Below are 18,353 nucleotides of genomic sequence, written 5' to 3' on the forward strand. Positions count from 1 at the left end.
TGTAATTTGATGGGCGGTACCAACAACTGGTCGGAGAGGCAGGAAAGTGTCATTTGCTCTGTCGTTAGTTTGCCGAGCGTCTGGAGAGATTTATTTACATGCTGTAAATGTAAGGTTTGGTTTTTACAATTCCGCCGTAGCCCCATATTGGTCTACAAAACAGCTATGGGCGATAAAGTCCTGGAAATCAGTTTACGTTAGTAAGCTGGATATCTTTCAGTCAGTTAGCTACAATTGTTAGAAGTTGGCTAGTTCAGAGCTAGCTTACTACGTAGCTGACGTTAGTACAGTGAGGATAGGCTGCTGTTTACTGTGAGCGTCTGATCCACATCTACAAAAACATCACGTCTGCCGAGCTGCTGCAACCGTGTTGAGTGCCCCTGGTTTTGGACGCGAGGAGCCGTTTTCAGATACCCTACCATGGATCCATTTGATAGTAACAGTACAGGTGAGGAGGGAAGATGGGGGGTACAGTAACACCAAGCTAACTAACAAGCAGCAGCAGCAGCAGGCCAGCTAATAACTAACGGGACATTAGCTGCAAGCTCACTGGGAGTGACATTCACTCGAGGACACATGTTGAGAGGGGTCGGGTTGACTTTTGTCAAGCCAAATGAAAGCTACCTTTATGTCTTCTGAATGACTGGCTTGTTTTCTTACAGTTGGGATTCCCAGAAGCTAACTTCATCGCAGTGCCAGTCTGTTGTCAGTCCTGCATCAGCGTGATAACATTAAACTGCACACGACTGTCTCTTCCTTTTAAACACTAAATCAAAGTCGACTGTGTGTGAATCTTGTAGTTACGTGATGGTTGAATTAAACTTGTACACGACACATGTCTAACAGCTTGAACAATCTTTATATTGAGCGATAAAGCTACACAGCCTGCCAGTGTACACACTCATATTGTGAGATATAAACACAGCAGCTCTGTTTGCCTTTCGGTTTGATAATAGCTATTTTTTGTCTTGCCGTGGAGAGCAGATAAGTCATGCTCAGCTTAACTATGGCTACCAACTGCTTTATAACCTCAGCTATGGTCCCTGGGCGTCCAGGGTTTTATTAAAACAAACAAAATAGACCAGTACACGCACTATATAACAGCTCTCAGGAAAGGTGTGTGCTCTCCTTGGTGGGTGTTGTTTCATTTCAGTTTTTTCCTCCCCATTGAAAGAGCAACAACCAAATCACAGCTTGTTTGAGTTCCTGTTTCTTTGTGTATTTGGTTGTGACCAAATGATTTTAATAAATACAGAAATTATATTTGACAGTCTCATTTTGATCAGATTGTGATGAGATACCTCTTTCCCAACCATAGTGATAACAGTGTTGTAGCTCAGTTTATGCAGTGTGTCTGGCCTGAATCAGTGGACACACCTGTCAAACTTGGACGCATATATTTAACTGCAGTTCTGTGACTCTAAGGTAGTCTTGATACATGTTTTTGGTAAACAGGAAGGGCACAGTCAGCAAAAGAGGTGCCTTACTTCTGTATTTACATAGAAGCGTGACAAAAGTACCGGAGTGGTTTGTCCTTCCCGTTTGCTCTACATGTTTTTTAAATTGTTGTCTAGATGATAACTGTCACTGTTAACTACCTCTCTTGTCTGACCATGTGATCTGGCTCGTATGATATAACTAACACCATAATATCTCAGCAGCTGTCAGAAGTAGGGTTAACATTCATCAAAGTTTAATGTGGTTTTTTTTTTTGGGTTTTATTTTTATCATATCCTCCTCTGGACATTACACATTACCTACTACTTAGCTCCTCGCCTATTAATAGACGTTCATGCCACAGCAGTGTGGACCAGATAGAGAGACTGTGACAGCCCATACAGTCTTATCAAAAACACTATACAGGACAGACAAGGAGCTAAATCCACCTCTTACATTTCTTGATTCTTGTTTTCCTTTTGGGGAGATAGTACGCACTTCTGTTTAGTGTCGTCGGCTCTGTTTGTACACTGTGTATACAGTCTGTGTTTCCTGGCTCTCTCTGTGGTTTCCACTGAAATTCATCACCATCTAAGACTGAAAGTGCATTGTCTTTACCATGTAAAGCATGAGTGGAGTGTGAGGCAATATGGGAAACTTGCAACGCATAGTGTTTTACTACTTTCGTCGTTATTGAATTAGGAAGTTGAACATACCTCCGATTGTTACAAGAATGACCTGAGTTGAGGAGTTGGCATCCTAAATCATGTGGCCTTTGTAAGACACTCTTGTCACAATGCTGAAGATGCAGGTTAGTTTGTGGAAATGCATGCTTTTGTAACCTGCAGTAGCATGTGACATGGCCAGATGACATTTTCTCATTGTGTTTGTGTTTTCTCACTTCTGAGGACAGTTTGTCTTTTGTTTGGGTCACTGCACTTAAACGACTGAACTATGAAGGAAATTGATTTTTGTCAATGTCTGTCTTAACAGATTTCCTAATACTGGTACTGAAAAGCCGTAAAACCACCAGCCTGATGAACCTACTATGTAGGTCAAAGAACCAGGAAATAGTCCAGGAGGTTTACTAACAGGAAACTGAAGAAACCCAGTCAGTCCTTTGTTACATGAGGCTTCATGTCGCCTGCACAATCCAATGACAGATAACAAGCTTTTGTGTTGAATGTTGGCTTGTTGCCATTACTCTCTACAGAAAGCTCCAAAAACACTGCACATATGCTAACATATTGTGTGTGTGTGTGTGTGTGTGTCAGCGTATAATGATACATGATTGTTTTTTTTTGTTTTTGTTGTTTTTGTTGTTTGGAGTTACCTTTCAATTAAACATAACGTGTGTTAAAAGGTTAGGCATTATAAGCTGCAGTTTCAGCCTACAGAAAAAAAAACAACAACTTTAAGTTGGGTTATTGTGCTGTTTTGAGCTGCTCTATTTAAGTATCCGTCTCTTTTTTTGTGTGTTTATGTATGTATAAACATGAATTTATACAGGCTATACAGACCGGAAAATCAATTCTAAATGTATATAATCACGATTCGTTTCTGTGTCTCGCCTCTCTCATTTCCCCTTGTGAGAATCCTCTGTCTTATTTCTCTTCCTCTGTGTGGTGTAGATCGAGCCAACCTGCCGCGGAACATGATAGAGAACAGCATGTTTGAAGAAGAGCCTGATGTCGTGGATTTGGCCAAAGACTCCACAGCATTTCCGGTATGCTAATGTAATCTTATGCCATGCATGCTATGCATAACTAACAATGCATATCTGCACCACTGCACATTTCTCACAAGTGCTTTCATCTGTTGGCAATATAGATAAAGATCAATGAGAGGATGGTTGACACAATTCGAGCACTTTCCATCCTGCATACAGCATGCTCTTTCACTGGTCTGTAAATGTTTTTAGATCTGTCACCTTCAACTATCTGAACTTCTCAATATTGGAGAAGTATTTCCTGCAAAAAGAAGCCTCCTTAAAGCATAACAAAGATGTTGTTTCTTCATTAGGCCTATATTCTGTCTGTTATAATAGTATCTATATCTTTCTCTTCTGAGCCACATTGACCCACTTTCCCCCACAAACGCCATACATACTGCATCATAAAGCCTTATAAACTTAATTCCCATCCCTCAGTCCACACTACCTCTATCCTCCCTCACTGTCTCACATCCAACCGACCTTATCCTAAATTTCATTCTCCTTCACATCCCTTATGTTCATGATCTTCGTTTCTGCATCAAACACCCCAGCGCTCTGGTATAATGATGATTTTCCTGTCATCTATACACGGTACTGTGTCGATGGCCCTTTTCTGTCCTGATCATTAATTTTTCCTTCGCCTCCACACATAACATCCTATGCTAATTAATTTACATGCAAAGGCAATCCAGTTATTGACATTATATGGGGAAACACTGCACAGCTTAACTATAGTGTACTGTACATGCTCTCTGCAGTCGTTTCCGGCCCTTGACCCAGATGAAGTGGTGTACGAGCCTCGCAGCTCACGGTTGCTGGTGCGTGGCCTGGGAGAAAATGACATGGACGAGGATGAGGAAGACTGCGAGTCTTCAGCCCGTCTGCTGGGCATGTCCTTCATGAACCGCAGCTCTGCTCACAGATCCAGCTCTTCCCCTTACACCAGACAGGCTCCACCCAGGTAATGTTTCGAAAAAGTCTAGCGGGATATACCTTGTGGGACTTTTGTCTCAAAGCGGAACTGCATAAGTAATGATTTATTTTGTATGCAGTTGTCCCTGTGATTGGTATTTGTAGAGTTTAATGATGAACAAATGTTGAATTTATATGAATGTATTGTTATTGTCCAACCAACCTCTTTATGTGGTTGTTTCGAAAACTTTCATTTAAAAAAAATACTGAAGAACTTACGTAATTTTCAGGAAAGACATTTTGAAATAGTTAAGCTTTACGGATCTGGTAACTTCATTAATAAACACATAGTAGAGAGTACCACACTATCTGTTAGTTTAATAACAATCGTATGTCTTCCATGACCACAGCTTTGACAAAGATTTACATAGACTCATAAAACAAACAGTGGTGGTGATGGTGAACAGCTTGCACTTAGATTTGTGGAGACACATTTCCTGAAATTGCTGCTATATTCAAGGTCCTGACGGTAACATTGTGGTTGCAATAGCAGAGTAAAGAAGCAGAAGCATCTACTAAGTAAGATGCCAACAATATTTCAGTAGTAATGCACAATCATCACAAAATCCTGTATAATTAATGCATGTTGGTCAAGGTTGCTCCAGCATCTTGATTTACATCTGTACCAACAATACTACGCAGGTGAACTTTCAATTGGATTTCCAGACCCATAGAAGGATGATAAATCTGAAAGTATCCGGGGGGTTTTTTCATACAAGCTGCCCAAATGACACAATTTCAACTTGTTTAAATCTGTCTATAAATCTAATAAGACTTCACTTCCCATGTGATGCAGTAACACTAAACCACCCAAATATGTACAGGTTAAGGGGGCATGGAAAATTGCTTTAGTCAGCTGAGCAACAAAAATCCAATTTGAAGCTTCACTTTTGCAGCCTCCGTCTGCTCACAGCACCACCATCCTCAGCTTCTTCATAAACACCACTCCTTCCTGTCCGTCTTTATTTGTAGAATTTGTCAAAGTAAGTACTCTTATCTCTCTCAGGTCATGTTCACGGCCCTCAGCTCGCACCATGGTCGTCTGTGTGTTATTCCTGGTGATAGTGGCCTCCATGACCATGGTGCTGTACTTCTTACCAGGGTGCACCTTTACCAAGGTAAGAAAAGTAATCACTAGTTCTGTTTTGTTTTGTGAGCACATGTAGATACACAATAATTACTCTTTGTTTCAAGATTGTTTCCATTTTTATTTCTGTCATGCTCAATCACACATCCGTTTCCCTGGCTAACCGCAACCCTCAATCCTTTTGCAGACGGGTTGTCGTAAGGTGAACAAAACCACTCCCTTTGAGCCGGTCTACCCTATATCCACCAATGGTGAACCGTTCCCTTGGGCACAATTCCGACTGCCTCAAAGCATACATCCTCTCAGCTATGACCTCACCCTGAACCCTGACCTCAACAGCATGACCTTCACCGGCAAAACTGTTATCAACATGATTGTGCTTCACAACACCAAGCGCATCGTCCTGCACAGTGCTAATCTCAACATTACCAAAGCTACCTTTAAGGTGAGACTGCAAGAGGTTTGAGATTTAAGCGTACTGACCAAGTAGAGGTGACTCAGATGTTATAGAGCCTGCTTGTCTAGATATATAGAACTGTATACGAAGATGTCTCAGTTTTGTCTTTGGTCAAGTGAGAACATGCATTTCGAGCATAAACAAAAAGTTTAGTGTGCGTGTGTACTTTCTCTATTCCAGCTGGGTGATGGGAAGGCCAGTGAAGTAACTGTACTTGAGTACAAACCCAGACAGCAGATAGCTGTTAAGTTCTCTGAAGACCTGAAGGCAGGCCAGCACTGTGTTTTGACCCTGGATTACTTTGCCAACCTGTCACACACCTATGATGGTTTCTACAACAGTTCATACACTGATAAGGATGGAAACAAAAGGTACACTTGACTAATTTGCTGTGGCCTCAAATACTTTACAGCAGCTGAAAGATGTGCTACAGAGTGAGGACTCTAAATAAAAGTCTGTATGAAGAGGATCATGTGTCTTAACAGTTAATCTCTTGACCTTCTGCTAAGCTCATGACTCGACAAATCAGTGCTGTAAAAATAACAATTAAAAACAGAAATTGGATTTTTAAATAGATTTTTACAGTGTTTATCGAATTTACTATTTCAGCATGATCATGCTCATCTCCCTCTTGTCCCCAGGGTGCTCGCAGCAACCCAGTTTGAGCCGCTATCAGCCAGGAAGGCCTTCCCTTGCTTTGATGAGCCAGCTTTCAAAGCCACCTTTCTGATTAAAATCAGCAGAAAACCAAGCTACATGACCCTCTCCAACATGCCTAAGGTACTGTAACATTCATTAAGTGCAATTTAATTTTATATTGTTATATATTGAATATTATATTTTATATTATTTATAATATATATATATATATATATATATATGTGTGTGTGTGTGTGTGTGTATATATATTTATATTGTATTTGTCCAGGGTTTAAACACTGTCATGATGTGCTTAATGCTTTATTTGTTTGACATAATTTCTTCCACTGTATCATTTACAGAGCATCTGCTATAAGGGATGGCAGTATTTGACAGCCAAATTTGAGATTTAATACAAAAACAGAAACACATACTGAACATACCAAAAAAGTAAATAGACACCAAATAATTACTGAGTAAGTTTAGTCCAGAAACAGTCAGTGTCGGGGTCTAGTAATGACTAGCATTAGGCTGGCAGTATATACCAAATTAATTTGGCATATTCACTGGCAAAGTGATGGGTCATGACCTAAGAAAGACCTCAGTGTGCAACATTATATTATGTCACTCGCTCTGACGGAGCTTAATTAACAGAGCTGTGTTCCACAACATGCCAAAATAGATTTATCATACCACCAACATTACCTGCTTGTCATCTTGTCCTTTTGATGTGTGTCTCAGGCTAGCACCACAACACTTCCAAACGGCCTCCTGGAAGATAAGTTTGAAAAGACCAGCGTCAACATGAGCACTTACCTGGTGGCCTTCATCGTCGCTAACTTTACTCCTATTGAAAAGAATGTCTCAGAAATTCTGGTAGGTCTGACACAGATATGACTCCTTCTTGCTTTCAGTGCAGCCTGAAGGGTTTTACACCAATATATTTTTGCATTTAATATTCAGTGAGGTTGTGACCTTGCTGATAAACTGTTACACACTATATCTGTGTGTTTTAGGTGTCTGTGTACTCTGTACCAGAGAAGAAGGAGCACACTGACTATGCTCTGGAAACAGCCTCCAAATTGCTGGAGTTTTACAATAAGTTCTTTGAAATTGTATACCCCCTCAAAAAACTAGGTGAGTACATACGCACACTTGCACATTTCACACATGGTGCAAACACAGGCTTTTCATTCCCCTCTGCTTTCTTTTCACTCCTCTTTACACACCACAATATGCTCTGTCTCTCTTTTGTCAGACTTGGTAGCCATCCCGGACTTCCTGGCAGGAGCCATGGAGAACTGGGGTCTGATTACCTTCAGAGAGACAAGCCTGCTTGTGGGGAAACAGTCGTCTCCTCTGGAAAAACAAGTAGTTGCCTCTGTAATAGCGCACGAGCTCGCTCATCAGGTAGTTGTATATGCCTGTGTGTTTGTGAAAGCAGCTGAGACAGTAAATAATCTACAGGTACTAATCTAGCTCTGATGTTGTGTCCCAGTGGTTTGGGAACTTGGTGACCATGAGCTGGTGGAATGACCTGTGGCTCAACGAAGGCTTTGCCACTTACATGCAGTACATGTCACTGCAGACAGTGTTGCCTCAGCTGGACATTGTAAGTTCACACATCTGACTCGTAGATTAATCCTCACATATTTTGAAGCAGATAAAGTTGTGCCTTGGTAGTAAGTCGTGTGTCTGTTTGCAGGGTAATTTGTTTCTGGCGGTGCGGTTCAGAGCCTTGGACAAAGACGCACTAAACTCTTCCCACGCGGTGTCGACAGAGGTTAACACACCGGAGCAGGTGGAAGAGATGTTTGACTCTGTCTCCTATGAGAAGGTGCACTTTATACATATTATAAGTACTTCCATATTCAGCTGTTTGTCATATATACTTGATCTCTTGATCTGAACTGCAGTAGCAGTCTGTTTCGAGTCTGACCACAGCTGGTTTGTGCCTCTGTCGTCTAGGGTGCATCCATTCTTCTGATGCTGAATGCCTCCCTGCCAGGGGATCAACAGTTCAGAAAGGGAATCATTGAATACCTAAAACAGTTCAACGGATCAAACACAGACACTGACGACCTCTGGAACAGCCTCACACAGGTAGCTGTGTGTGTGTGTGTGTGTGTGCGTGCGTGCATGTACTGTATCTGCGTGACTTATTGTTATTTGCTGACATTTTTCATTGATTTAACAGTTGATACTTTTAACATATAACTCCCCTCTGCAATCTTTCAAGCAGCCATCTAGCTAAAATATGCTCTTCATTATATCATCACATAGTAACTGATCACAGAGGACTTTCTCAGGAGCTCTATTATCAAGACAAATGGTAGAAAATTACTGGTAACAATCATGCATACAGTTATTATTTGTTTATATGTATAAGATTGTTCATCGTTTGGCTTACTCCCCTCTGAAGGGAGGTCAGAGCACTACACAGATGCAGACAGTAGGCTGTATCATTACTGACAAGAGGTTTTGAACCCATTGCCCTTATATGAGGGGCAGTCTGCCAACTCAATACTCACCCCCCACCTCCCCTGTTAAAGCTTTACTTGCACTTTCACAGTCTCACATATATTATGTGGTTGTTTGCCACAATGATACCAGTCCTAAAAGTCTGTCAGTATTAAAAACTCAATTAACCCACAGGGGAGGCAAAATATGTACAGGTGAGGCTAATAACAATTAAGAACGTCAAATATCCCCATCCTCTTCTTCACTATATAGCCGATAAAACAATGAACATGACATTTGACTGCACAGACTCAGGATTTGTCTTTCTGTCCTCAGGTTGAGGTCTCTGCTCAGCATCAAAATGTGTCAGAGATGATGAGCTCATGGACATCACAGAAAGGCTTCCCATTGGTAACTGTAAGCCGCAAGGGAGATCAGGTGACCCTCACACAGGAGCACTTCCTGCTCACATCTGACAATGCCACGCACACTTCCAGGTGGGCTATTTTAACATCACACACATACACGTACAGGGTCTTAGAAACACACTGCAACCTAGAGATAATTGTGTTTTGTCTTTAGCTTGTGGAATATCCCAGTGACATACGTAAACGACAGCTGCAGTTTGGCCCCTGAATGCAGACAGGTGTTCACTCTGAGGACCAAGTCAGGTAAAACAGTATTAGTCAGTAAACAAGTATTAATTCTCTTCTCAGTGTCCCAGGTACTGTGTTAAATGATGATTTTTTTGTGATTTTGTGTTTTTGTGTGTTTTCAGGGACTCTTAAGGTGCCAGAAAGTGTAAAGTGGCTGAAACTAAACTACAAAAACACCGGCTTCTACATTGTCCACTATGGAAATGATGGTTGGACTGCGCTCATAGAAGCCTTGTCTAAAAATGTCAATGTTCTTACAAGTGAGGACCGTGCCTCACTTATACACAACATCTTTGCTCTCTCCAGGTATACAACACAACCTAAATAGTTGAATTTTTTTCAAATGCACTCAATAACTTGAGAAACTAAAGGACAGGAGTAGTCTCCAATTCCTGTATTTGACTTTAAAATGCTTCCATTTCTTTCTTTTCTCTCTCTTTGTTGTTTCGTCAACAGACTGGGACGTGTGTCCTTCCGTCTTGTCCTCAACCTTTTGAACTACATGTCCAATGAAACTGAGACCTCTCCTGTGACAGAGGCCTTGTTACAGCTCAACAGAATCTGCCAGCTGCTCGACAAAAGACAGGAGCAAGATCTCGTTTCCCGCATGAAGGTACATACTCTACATACACATCTACATGTCAGGAAATTGATTTGAGAAATAAAAATACCTGTTTAGTATTGAATTTGAATTTGGCAGTATGCTTTAGATGTACAGTCATGTTGATGTAGTGGTTCTTTTAAAAGTAACATAAAAGCAGTAGCTGAAGTTTAAGCTGTAAAAATGCTTACATGAAATGATTGCCCGTTTTGAGAAATGGTCTTTTGTGACATTTATAAAATATTTTTTAAATCAACTACAATACTGAAATATATTAATTTGATAAAATCACTAGCTTCATGGCAGAAAATGCACAATAATACTTTTCATTTGTTTAACTGAACCACTGTTTTTAATCTTTGTAACTGTGTGTCTGATTAATTTCCAGACTGCTTAACTCAGTGTACTGTATGTGTACTATTTTTTTCTCTTATATATGACAGGCATACATTCAACATCATTTTGAGTCTCTGATGCAAAACCAAACATGGGGGGAGGAGGAGAGTGTGTCTAAACAGGAGCTACGCTCAGCTGTTCTGGAGACAGCCTGTGGTCTGAATAACGAAAGTTGCATTGAGCGGGCCAAAGCCCTGTTTAAGCAGTATGTCAATTCCAGTGGGACTGTTCGGTACGTAAAGAAACACTTCATTGTTGAGTTGTAGCAGAGTCCAAATAAACTTTATTGAATGCGTATCTGACATCTGAGTTGTAGGAAGCAAAGTGAAATCAGGTTGTTTTTGTATTTGTGTATTTCTGTAGGATCCCAGGCGACCTGCAGAAAGTTGTCTTCACTGTGGCTGCTCAATCAAACGAGGATTGGTCAACCCTGCTCACCATGTACGGAAATGTCACCTATGATGCAGAGAAGCGAAAAATGCTACAGGGCCTAGCATCCACTCAGCATGCCAGGAGTATCGTATGGTAAGTATTTGTGTGTGTGAGATTGCATCTGGCCAAGATCAAGCATCAACCCTGCTGATGACCTGCTAAGGCTACATAGTCTGATCATGTCGATTTGATCTGAAACCAATGTGAAACAGAGCAACAGTGTTTTAAACATTAATACATTTCACTCACATGTTAATAGAAGTCAATTCTGCTGCCCCCTCAACTCCTGCAGCACATACTGTACACTTCGTATCAGCTTATCTATGTTCAGTTAGCAGTCGCATGACACTGTGAATTGACATTAAAGGCATGAATTATTTTGGAAAATAACCAAACTTGTACTTGACCTGAGCCAGAAGTGTTATTTATGCACTGAACAGAGTATTTATCACGATCTTTCTAGGATTCTGAAGGCTGGTCTGAAGGGGGACATCATCCCGACACAGGAGTTGCCTTTGGTCATCGACAGTGTGTGTGATGGCTTCGCTGGCTACTTGATTGCCTGGGACTTTATACAAAATAACTGGGACCAGCTCATAGAGAAGTAAGTGGTCTCTGGCAGCCTCATGTTTCACATAATGGCTTAAAAATGAAACAATAGTTAATCAGTGTTATTGTGTTTTTGGCTGTAGGTTCCCTGTGGGCTCCTTTGCCATCCAGAGAATCATTAAGTCTGTCACCTCCCAGTTCTCCACACAGGCACACCTTGATCAAGTACGTTTTTTTAAATACATATTTTCTAATAGAACATATTAATACTGCAGTGTATCTGAGAGTCTTTGCTCTTGTTTGTGGGGAGAGATGAACTGTTTACAGCATGCTTTTTAAGTGTGTTACTTCAAATCTTATCTGGCTGACATCTCAATGTGTGTTTGTCGTGCAGGTGCATGGTTTCTTCTCCAGTTTGAAGGAGCGTGGCTCTCAGATGCGAAGCGTGCAGGAAGCTTTGGAAACCATCAAGCTGAACCAGCGCTGGATGGAGAGGAACCTTCCAACACTTCGAAAATGGCTCTAATACAGGCACCCCATCCAGTCTCTGCCCCACTAACAGTTCGCCTGGCAACTGGGGCATGTCGTCAAGACAACAGCAATGTTTGCACTATTGTAGGACTGCGTCTCCTAACTCCCTTTATCCAGGCCAGAGTACTTATCAAAGCCAGAGGTTGTGCTCTACCTGGGTGGACAGGGTGTTTGATTTTCTGAGATTGGTCCTGTGAGATGTAGTTGCTAGCTCAGGGTGGCTCTGATTGTGCATCTGGCAGAGTGATGTCAGATGCAGACTCACACTCCTCACACTTTATGCTGTAGACCAAACCTCTCCTCTGCAGGTCTCATCCAAACCTCATGCCTGGGCAGACAATCATGCTTTCAGAGAGCAGCGCTTCACCCACACTCCCCTCGCTCAGCCTGCTCTCAGGCACTTAACTGTGCGAGCTATTTAATGGCCACTTCTAAAAGTATGAAGAATGTCATAATTACAGTATGTGCTGTCGGTAAGTCGTGGACTTTTTCTCTACCGTGGGACGTTGATGCAGCTGTCAGAGATTTCTCAGCGATGAGAAATTGAATTTACCGGTACTTGAGATGGAATTACTGTTAGAATTAAACTAACCTTGCATCGCTGTGTTACGCAAAATCTGTATAGAAATAATAACAGCCTGTCATTCTGTACTTATTCATGCAACCTGAAGCATTTACTATGTTAGTAATGGTTTGACTGAAAAAGGGATTGGTTGATTGATAGCTTAAATACCAAACTTGTATTGGCATCAGTTGAATGTACTGAAAAACCTTCCCACTGTGTACAGTAGATGGCGTACTGCACAGCAATGCAGGTTTAAATCAACAACCAATGTGTCTTAGATGAGAGCAGACAGTGAACACTGGAGCCAAATGTTCATTTCTTTCTTTCTCGCTTTTATTTCTCTACCAGTCAGAAGATCAAGTTTTATTATGATTGCTTTTTGCCTGCAGCGCAGCCACTGTACAGACTCATTCTTAAACTCAGTGTGCTTGCAACCTTGTAGTTATTATGTAAATATGCTCAACCCTGCTACACTTTACTCCTGCTGTTTTGGATGTACTGTTTTAAACATTTTGACTTTTAACATTTTAAGATTTGCTTTATGTTGTGTGTATATAGAGTGTAAAGAGGAAATGTATCCATAGAACTGGTCAAGATTCTTGGTCAAATACTTGTTACTGTATTCTTGATTTACACCACCGCAGGGAGGTCATTTGCTGATATATGTTTGTGTTTTTAAGGGCTAATGTGCATATTGAAGATACAAAGTGTATAGAGGAACATCTATATTGGACATGACGAATCTGTCCAGTAAGCGGTTCCTCATCAGCCAAATTAAAAAAAAAACCCCAGAAGGTTTAAAGTTACTCCAATGTTAACCAGCTGTGATGCTCCTGAGAGTGAAGAGTAGCTTAGTATTTATTGAGAGGGTGTCTTTACATGTTTCCCCAACTTTTGTTCCAAAATGTATTTAATTACAATTGTACACTCATCCTGAGTTGCTGTCGTTGAGGCGGTACTGCTTACTTATTCACTCCATCACTGTCATGGTGTTCAGGATAATTGATCTCCAATAGATCTGCTCATATTGCTTTCTTAGACCATCCCAGTTATATGTGTCAAGCTTGTCTCTGTGTTTTTGTCATGTTATCTTTGTCTCATTTATTATATAAAACTTTGTCGGCAGGATTTACAAGTTCATATAAAAATACCAAATGAGTGTCATAAAGGAGGTGACACTTGCTCAAGTTCAATCAGTGGTAGTGGTACCTCCAGTTTGGTCATGTCGGCATTCCAAACTGGTGAAAAGAGAAAAAATTAGTGATGGTCAGACTGTACATTTAGTATTTTATTGCAGTTAAGCTCTGTCTGGAGGTTGTCAGCAGTATTGTCATTGACTCATTCCATCTGATCCATCATACTTTCACAAACGCTGATAATGTCTTTAGCTAGCATTTAATATGCCTTTAAATACACATCTTTACAGTTTACCTTTCAGTCCTGGCTAATTGTGAATTATTGTCTTTTATTGTGGGAAAGTATTGGTCAGTCTTGGACATTTTCCAGCACTCACCAATCAGTTCAGATAATCAGCTTAATTGAGGCTCTGGGATATTGATTTCCCATCATCTCTTGGTTCGAAATCGATTGGACCACGTGAAGTCAGTTGCAATAAGCTTTTCAGAGACAGGTGATGTCATTCAGGTACAATGTCGGTGGCTTGATGAGAGGATTGTAGTACCATGTGTGCAGTAGACCCAATCAGATTGTTTTTTTTTTTGTTTTTGCACTGTGATTAAAATGCTGCAGATGCTTTTTAAACTGTGTTGCTCTTCATGTGAACAAATTATAAATAAAAGTTGTTTTCTGAAGTTATTAGGTTTCTTTTTTATGTAAACACAAAGGGCACTAGTATCTTTTGTGTTTTTAACCCTCCAAACTTGTCTTTTTCTTCTTCTACCTAATTTTTTTTTTTTAAGTTTTGGGATGAAGATTGTTTTTGAAACGGTAGATGTTTTTGGTTTATGTTACTTTAGTATCCAGCCACTCACACTGAAGTGAAATGATCCAGTACAAAATACACACACACCGCAAATTTCATTTTGGAGCAGAAACTTAACAATGAAGTCAAAGAAAATCTCCACAGGATTTAGGGTCATAAACCTATAAGGAGGAATAGATCTGAGAACGGATATAAAACAACTTCTGGAAGTTTACTAAAGCATGAAGGCTCAGTTGTAAGCAAGTGGAAAATGCATGTAACTGCTCAGACAGTTCTTAAAGATTGGCCTCGTAACAAAATGAGTAAAGCCAGCCGGGAGGAAGCCGGCCCCAAAGGAAAAAAAGGCAAAATAGCAGCCTGGAGTTTGTAAAAAAATGTAGTAAAAATGTCCATATGGCACAACACTCAAGATGATGCAGAACACTGTGTGGCAGAAAACTAGAAGATGCTGCTGTGCTAAGCAATAATGCAGAGAAGCATCAAAACAAACATATTGAACGAATGGCCTGATCACAACAAAAAATAGATTTCTGCTTTTATAAGATGTATATTGAATTTGTGTTGTAAAACTCTGAGATTACAATAAACAAAGTTTAGATGGTTAATGTGATAATTGATGAAATGCCTTTTAACATGATGCTACTCAGTTGCACCACCAGAGGTCTTTCTAGCTCTTCTGGAAACTTGCATATTGACCATTATCATACTCTTAAAATTAGAGATTATACCTTTTTGTTTGAATATATTGCTCTGCTTAAAATGTGGATTTAAATGACTTAAAATGATTCACTTATACACTGGAGATGCTCTGGGAAATGGACAGAAGGCTGAAGGCTTGAAACTGTAGTTGAACCTTTACTTCATGTCAAGTCTGCAAAATAAAACAAAGCCTTCTGTCTTTTAAAATTAAGCAATTGCAGGTATTTGTGCATTCTTAATCCAGCCCACTATGGCAAACTGTTCCTTCTATGTATGTAAGTGTATTTTGTGCTTGTTATAGAAGATCTGTTTTGTGCCTTAAAGACTTGTTTTGGCAGAGTGCCACACAGCTGGAAGACATCATTGAGCCAGTGTTTTCACCCTCATTCTTTCTTTCATGGCCAATCAACCCGAGTGCATGAGGTATAAAGACAACTGAAATAAAAGGAGTAATCCAAACTCAGTGTAATGAATGAGTAAGTTGTACGTGACCTGACACACGTCAAAGGGCCTCAAAACATTTGTTATTGACAAAGGATGACAAAGACACTGTCATACACAACCGTTTGTCTTTATTTGAGTGTTCTAAGTATTTGAAATCTTTGTTTTATTCCGAATTTGCAATTTTGACATAAACACACGCGTTCATTTGAAGGGTTGAGTTCTCATTTAGTTAAGTTTTTAAAGGTGCAATGTGATTATTAAAATATCAACCTCAGTTGTTGTGTTTTAATGTTGTTGTACATCCTTGTTAAACAAATAATTTATTTTTATTCTACCTGATAAATCATATCAACGTGTCCTGCACATCTTTCAAACGTGATGTGTGTTCCTCAATCGGCGATGAACTGTGTTGTAACACAGGCACAGATGCCGTGACAGCTTGTTGGCTGGTGTCAGTCCACTCCTTCATTTGAACCTAGGATGACACAATGCAAGAGCACAACAACATCAAAGAGCACATACCACATATAGTGCCTCAGGTTTATAAGACATTAATTATAGACTGTGTCTCTCAAACCTCACGCAGGTTAATATTATCACAACATGCGAAAGGGAAAATGTCATAAATTGTTTCTGGCCAGAGATTTCCCATAATTCAACTCATAAATCAAAATGTCAAAAAAGACAACGTCTCTGTGAGGAAGAGCACTATCTCCTGCCCACAATGACAAAACAATTACATGTCACTTCTGTTTGCAGCAACACTTGAAACAAATTAAACTCATAAAGAAACTAGAAGCACTGAGCAGTGACTCACCCTGCGGTGTTTGCACACACACACGCAAACCAGACTAAGTAGTGAAATGATGTTAAGCAATACACGCACAATATATAATTAACAGTGAAGAGAACAACCATCATTTTATATCTTTATTTTTCATTTCAATTGAAAATGTTTCAAAATGATGACAGGAGTGAGACAAGTGAGATGTTGAGATTACACGAAGTGTTAATAAGAAACATATTTAATATTGATTTCAAACCGAGTTTCACTACGTAGCATATTTTTCAAACATCAAATATAACTTGGAAGTATGTTACATGCATAAGTTGGAACATCAATGGATGTGGAAATCCTGCTAAAAGAGGCATAATAGAAGCATAATAAGGCTGACAATGCTTTCATTTTTTGAAAGCAATGTCAGCATTTCAAAGAAGAAGATGCAGTGAAATTGAAACAGGGCTGGGTTGGATGTCTTATTCATAGCTCTTTCTCTAGTAAAATGGGGTAGTCATACTGGTAAACAACAAATCAAGTTTCATTTTACTTAATGAGGTCAAAGACAAAGATGGAAACCACGTCACGGCCCTGAGGAGTGCCATCGAGCATCTGTAGAGCAACCAACCTGCTGCTCAGCGATGACTGTGAAAGCTTAATAACACTGTGTGAGAGAGACTTTGAATGTGCAATGGAGAAAGAGGAATGGATGAAAATTATATCCAACAATGGGAAGCTAAAGGGAAATTCACCCAATGTAGAATAATACGCAGATATTATTGGGCACCACTCAGACTCAATAGAATGGGTTTAATAAATAGCAATTTGTGTTGGAAATGTCAGAGAGACACAGGCACTTTGTTACACTTCATTTGGGAATGCCCAATTATTCAATGGGTTGGGAAGGAAATTACCAGTATCTCCAAGATTATGATTATTAGCGGACAGAAACCAAATACACAACATATCAAGTGGAGAATTTCCGGTAATCATGGTAGACATCTGCTAGGACAATACTTAGACACTGGAAAACACCCAAATCTCCAGAATTAAAAGAATGAGCAAATACCATGATAAAAACAGCCTCACACGAGCTGCTTATGTTTAACAGGATAAACAACAGAAACAAGAGTATGGCTCATATCACACTGACTGATAAGCCTGTAGTATGAATGTTATCTCCTGATAATAATTAATATTATAATCTGTTGCATTGATATTTTCCCTTGTTGTGTTATTATCAGTATGTCCCTTATACTACTGATTTTATTAATATTCTATTTTTTGTTTTGTTTTTCATGCCACTGGTGTTACATATATTGTAATCAACAAGGAATGTCTCACAATGTGAAACACTATACTGTCACATACCAAAGATAAAAGAAATAAAAATTTGCAGAAACCTGCAGTATGTATTAATTTTACTGAGGAGACTGTGTCCGCACTAATGTCTCCACAGACTTTATTGTATCTGTTGGAATATTTGTTAAATTGGTGATGCATAAAGCATGTTAAAATTTTCATTTATATTATAGGTTTTACCATTTGTCTCTCTAAATACAACACGTGAGGCTGTCTACAGCAACCAGTGTAAGAAAAAAAAAAAAAAAACTAGCCATTTTATCAGCAGACTTAATACAAACAAAAACATATTTGTATTCTTTGCCGGTCACGGTTGGATTTGACAAGACTGAACTAATAAATAACAACATGTGTTTGGCAGACGTGGCCATAGATACACGTTGCTGATGTTAGTCTATAGCACGAAACAGCAGCAGAAACTATAGCATATCCTCATACCACAACAGCTCAGGCATAACTTTCTAGAAGCATGTTGTAGGTATGTCGAAGATGTTTATCACCTCACGTGACTGAATAATGTACACAACTTTACTTATATGTGCTGAACCTATTGATGTCTCCAGTATGTTCTCTATGCAGGAGTATTGGTGGGTCCTGCTACCAGGGAGGGACAAGGCTTTTACTTAAGTAAA

The 18,353-nt window shown here is 39.8% G+C and overlaps 1 protein-coding gene across 1 annotated transcript; it reads left to right on the plus strand.

Annotated features, from left to right (window-relative positions):
* Positions 1–25: 25 nt before the first annotated feature.
* Positions 26–14,307, plus strand: LOC121903722 (leucyl/cystinyl aminopeptidase). Its single transcript, XM_042421044.1, has 22 exons — positions 26–448; positions 3,069–3,163; positions 3,910–4,112; positions 5,130–5,241; positions 5,398–5,655; positions 5,848–6,038; positions 6,309–6,447; positions 7,048–7,182; positions 7,323–7,443; positions 7,565–7,716; positions 7,805–7,918; positions 8,012–8,143; positions 8,275–8,409; positions 9,103–9,263; positions 9,349–9,437; positions 9,545–9,728; positions 9,879–10,035; positions 10,467–10,651; positions 10,783–10,944; positions 11,315–11,455; positions 11,544–11,625; positions 11,795–14,307. The coding sequence occupies exons 1-22, from the start codon at positions 421–423 to the stop codon at positions 11,924–11,926; spliced, it is 3,108 nt and encodes a 1,035-aa protein (XP_042276978.1). The 5' UTR covers positions 26–420; the 3' UTR covers positions 11,927–14,307.
* Positions 14,308–18,353: the final 4,046 nt, after the last annotated feature.

Source organism: Thunnus maccoyii, chromosome 9 (assembly GCF_910596095.1).
Source record: "Thunnus maccoyii chromosome 9, fThuMac1.1, whole genome shotgun sequence".
NCBI classification, from domain to species: Eukaryota; Metazoa; Chordata; class Actinopteri; order Scombriformes; family Scombridae; genus Thunnus; species Thunnus maccoyii.